We start from the raw sequence: 4,728 nt of genomic DNA, 5'->3' as shown, positions 1-4,728 counted from the left end.
CAGAATAATAAGAATAACACAAATACAGAAATAAATATTAAATTCCTTAAGCTTGTTAGTCCCGCCAATATTGCTGTATTTGTAAATAATAATTCTGGGAAATATAAGTTATCATAATGAAAAAGTAATTAATTCGAGCTCACTGAATTCACAGTGTTTCCTTAAGGAATTTAATCCCCTCCTAGTACCCAAGGTTATGGATTATTTTCTCCTAGGATAGAACGAATCACACGCTGGTGTAGCGGTACTTCAAACCCCAGTGTTTCAGCGAACACAAAGTTCGGTAGCAAATCACACTTACAGTTGCTTTGTTTGAAGTTAAAACAATGCAGAACAAAGGAGTAGAAACTCAGAAAATCGTATGGAAATGCTGAGAAGGAAGGAGTGCAATGTATAGCCAAAGTTGAGCGTTTTGTTCTTGTTTGTATCTCTTTCTTCAACAGCTGCTGCACATATTTATAGCAGTCAGCTTTGAAGATGAACGACCCTCCACCCTCCATGGTGGAGCATGCACTAGCTTGTTTGTGGCGCAAGCACTTGGCCATGGTGGGAAGAGCATTAATACACGGATTGGAACATATCCGTTACAAATGCGGATAATCTTACGTTAATATTTACTATTAACAAATAAATTAGCCGAAGCCGAGCGAGCGACGACGACGGCGACGACGCGAGGCTTGCTTTCTTCTTAACTCTTTAAGAGCTACAAGAAGAGCAATTATATATATACCCACCAAAAATCTTTTCCTCTTCCAATATGGGACAATGTCTCATTGTCAAGAGGGGGAAACTTAAAATTTTACTCAAAAATTTCATTTTCCCTCCATTTCCCATTCACCCTCATTTTAAGACTATTTCATCTTAAATAACAAAAACCTCAACAAATTGCAGACGAGAAAAATCCTTGAGATTTAGTTCCTCACGCATTTGTCTTTTTCTCACTAATATGAAGCTGACATCCAGCATTCTCAAGATGCACTTTTGAATAAAGGCAGATGAATGATTCAAGTATACGTACAGAAAATGAAACCAAAAATCATATTCAACCATGTTAATTTTGGAGTAACAAAACTGTTAGGGAGAAGGACAAAAATCAGATATACCAAGTCTAGTGAGCTATGTACAGGGGATCGGTTATCTGATACAGGTGTGTGTAAGTATTTAGTACTAGTACGTGCAGCTTTTGCTAGAGTATCCACACCAGTATCACACCCGTTCAATACAGGTATAACGTGCCAATTGAAGGATCCATAAAATATAGCTACATTGCTATTTGCTGTTGTTGAATCACCAGGACAGAAGCCCTGGTCTTAAGATCCTTTGAGGCAAGCATATCACCGATGACTCCTAACTCTGGGATTTCGCTCCATTCCTCAAGTCCTGCTGTTAGAGGACAATGTGTATTATTTCGTCGCCCTGTTATTATAAGGTCATAGTCATCCACTAACGAACGAACTAACAAGGCTGTCTCTGTTGTTTCATTCACTTGATGTTCAATGTACTGCACATTTTCCCAACCACTTCTGCTATGTTTCCAGTCACCTACAATATCCAAATCAATAACTTGATCAACATTAGAACTCATTTCTTTCTTGGAAATTAACCGTATCACTGTGAGGCTAATGGTCCCACTAATTGCCATTCTCTTAGCAAATGTCAATGCTTCTTGATCATCATTTCCTCCAAGAAATAGCATAGCAACACAATATGCATTCTGAGATGAACGGACAGAGTTGGAACGTCGCAACTGGCCTCGATCAACTAGGATTCCAACAGAACAAGGAGCCCTTTCAAGAACACTACAGTTCAAAGTTCTCAAACTGTGGTCTTCAACTTCTACTGATCCATCTACGGCCCATTTTCGATGAAAGGGCAATATAATGATGGATGCAAGGACATCAAGGGCAAGAGTACATATATCCTCATGCATTAGATTGCATGGGGAGATAGCCGTAAAAGCCTGGATGGTCACAGCTCCATAGTTGTTCCGTTCGTACCCTTGAAAAGCAAGAATGACATTTTCTGAATAAGATACATCGGAAATGGCCTTTGTCTGAATTTGGTGGGAGATGAAAACAGAAGATGCTCGACCCCGTAGCTCTATAAGGTGGAGGACATTGGCAACTATAGGGAAATCCCTAGTGGGATTAGATTTCTCCAGCAGTCTAAGTATAGCAGCAGTATTATCCTGATTGTGGATGCAAAGAAGTATGGGCAATTTGTTGTTGGAGTTGATTAAGTTCCTTCTTTGATATCCAGCATATTTCCTTGATGGATCATAAAGCCATCTCACCATAATTTGCACAAACACTGCAGTAAAGGCTGTTGCTATAACCATAAAAGCAAAAGTCTCCTGATTGATAATCTGCAAAATATATGTTAAATTTTTTGTACATAAGAACTTTCATTCCTCTGCATTATTGCTTGTACCAACATTATACAAGCACAAGAATCCATAACCAAGGTGCTCAAGTGATATTTCTTGCTTCTTCTTTTTTCAACTAGATTAAATGAGGCCAGGAATTCACTTGCCTTAGTATCTCTTAGGAAGCTGTAGGTAGCCAAGTCGACGACCCCTCTCGTAGACATGATGAGGCTGAGTGCTGCAGCATCATTTAAGGGCATCTTGCAATATAGCATGGGAAGTAAACATGCTAATATCTTTGATATACTTGCAACGCAAATTAGGATAATATTGGCAAATGTAAAAGAAGAAGACGGATTTATGGCCGAGAGATTTGTTCTTAATGACATTAGACTTACAAAAATAGGCAACAGAAAGCCTGAGGCAAATGGATCAAGTTTATTTACTAGAGTAGATCCTAAAGGTGGTCCCTCAGGCACAGCCAAGCCAAAGATAAAAGGCCCTACAAGAACTGTTTGTTCAGCCCAGTCTGAGAACACACCAGAAAGTAAAACGGCAAGAACAATTAGCAAAATGTAAAGGTCTTTAACAGGCCTTCCTTCAGGGGTCTTTTTGGCTACCCATATCATGAGTGGTCTAAAGACAAATATAACCACAATAATGAAAATAATAAAAAGTATTGCATCCTTGACTGCTCTTGCCAGTGTACCTGTTGCACTTATAAATACTAGCACGCTAATTACGGTGATAGTGAGCCCAAATAAGTCACTAATAAGTGCGGAAGAAAGTGCTAATCGCCCAAGTTCTGAATTAAGGAGTCCGAGATCCTTAAGGAGGAAAGAGATGACAGGAAATGACGTCTTAGCAATAGTTATCACTTCAACAGAAGGGGACACTGTTGTGCCACCTTCTTGAAAGAAAGAACGTGATAATGCAGATACGGTTATCATACCAGCTACCAAAGGAACCAAGTGATTAAGAATGCCTATTACTAGTGCTCTTCTTCCTATTTTTCTTGTCAAGCTAGTGTCCATTTTCACACCACTTAGAAACAAGAAAAGTAGGTAACCAAAAGTTGACAGTGCACCCAGAATTCCTTGACTTGCAATAGGAAACAAGGATTCTTGGTAACTCCTATAACGCCCAAGCAAAGTAGATCCAAGGATTAACCCGGCCTATACACACAAAACAATCATATTCGCATCAGTTATATGATGGCAATTGTTGAGATATAATATAATTGTGTACCTAAAGAGTGCTTTTTCTAACAGATTAATCGTTTATTTAAATGAGATAGTCACACTTGAACATAGTATAATAGCAAGTATGGTTTCAAATCTCACCACCGCCCGGTATGCAAAAGACATTTCGATGAGTTTGGTCCCAGAAAAATAATCAGGCCGACATGTGAGAGGGCATGCTGAAACATTATATAATTAAGAAATTTAAAGTGTGCTCTTTCTAACAGTATGAAACCTCATATAACCTCTATACCACATTTCTTCCTAATTGGATAGGTTTGGTACAAGTAAGGGATAGCTTTTGAGTTGGCAAAGGAAGAATGCAACAATAAGTACAATTGTGGCTCCACATTTATCCATGTAAAAGTCTAAACTCTAAGCAGAAGACTCAGCAAATCTTTGTTCCTTATTGTTTCTTGTGAGGAGAAATGCTGCGCTAGGAAACACAAACTTGAATCAACTATAAATTTAAGAAACCAAATGAATGCCTTTTTCTACAATTTTATTGAATTTCTATTGTTCTAAAGTCCTATAAATATGGGCTTAAGAGGACCATTGGATTAGAATCAAATATTTCAAGAACAATGGCAAGCAAGAAACATTACAAGAAAACATGAAATGCATTGAATTGAAAAATACACATTACAAGAAATGCATGCAAAATGAAGAAAAGATAAAAGAGAGCTAAATTACATACAAAGATTTCAGAAGTGATCTTGGGAAATCCAAGGCGCTTGAGGGGAATATGAAAAAGTTGTGTAATAACATATATAAGGAGAATTTGAGATTGAATTGTTGGGACTGAATAAGTCCAGGGATTATTGTCTTTTCCAAATATTCCAAGTGAAAACCCTCTAGGAGGGAACCTCACACATTGAAGAACTTTTTGGGTAGAGATGGAGTCTGTGTTATTGCTCATTTTTGCAAGCAAGATATATGATCAGTTATTATATACAGTTTTACATATTACCACCTCTACCTTGGGAAGAAATTAAAAGGGTTTTTGTTTTTTTAATTAGCTTTCTATTTTAATTTGTACCTGCCATACCTAGGGTTAAGAGAAGTTTGAAGGTGGGGAAAGTGCAGAATTTAAGGAAAGTGGAGGTCTCAGTTATTTAACTG

The 4,728-nt window shown here is 37.8% G+C and overlaps 1 protein-coding gene across 1 annotated transcript; it reads right to left on the bottom strand.

The window, feature by feature from the left end:
* Positions 1 to 1,015: 1,015 nt before the first annotated feature.
* On the bottom strand, positions 1,016 to 4,728 carry LOC104092969 (cation/H(+) antiporter 4-like). The gene is made up of 3 exons (XM_009598666.4): positions 4,304 to 4,728; positions 2,533 to 3,540; positions 1,016 to 2,365 (listed from the first exon to the last, which is right to left on the bottom strand). Exons 1-3 carry the CDS (start codon positions 4,523 to 4,525, stop codon positions 1,262 to 1,264), a joined length of 2,334 nt encoding a protein of 777 aa, XP_009596961.1. The 5' UTR covers positions 4,526 to 4,728; the 3' UTR covers positions 1,016 to 1,261.

The sequence above is a fragment of the Nicotiana tomentosiformis genome, chromosome 2, assembly GCF_000390325.3.
Source record: "Nicotiana tomentosiformis chromosome 2, ASM39032v3, whole genome shotgun sequence".
NCBI classification, from domain to species: domain Eukaryota; kingdom Viridiplantae; phylum Streptophyta; class Magnoliopsida; order Solanales; family Solanaceae; genus Nicotiana; species Nicotiana tomentosiformis.
The sequence above is the reverse complement of the archived record's forward strand: the minus strand, read 5'-3'. Positions and strand labels throughout refer to the sequence as shown.

Bases quoted from the DNA above. Each gene is read 5' to 3' on its own strand.
- LOC104092969 (XM_009598666.4), bottom strand. From the start codon at position 4,525: ATGAGCAATAACACAGACTCCATCTCTACCCAAAAAGTTCTTCAATGT. The intron at 3,541-4,303 runs GTATGTAATTTA...TTGTGTGTATAG, and splicing joins AGATCACTTCTGAAATCTTT to GCCGGGTTAATCCTTGGATC. The intron at 2,366-2,532 runs GCAAGTGAATTC...TATATTTTGCAG, and splicing joins GCTTCCTAAGAGATACTAAG to ATTATCAATCAGGAGACTTT.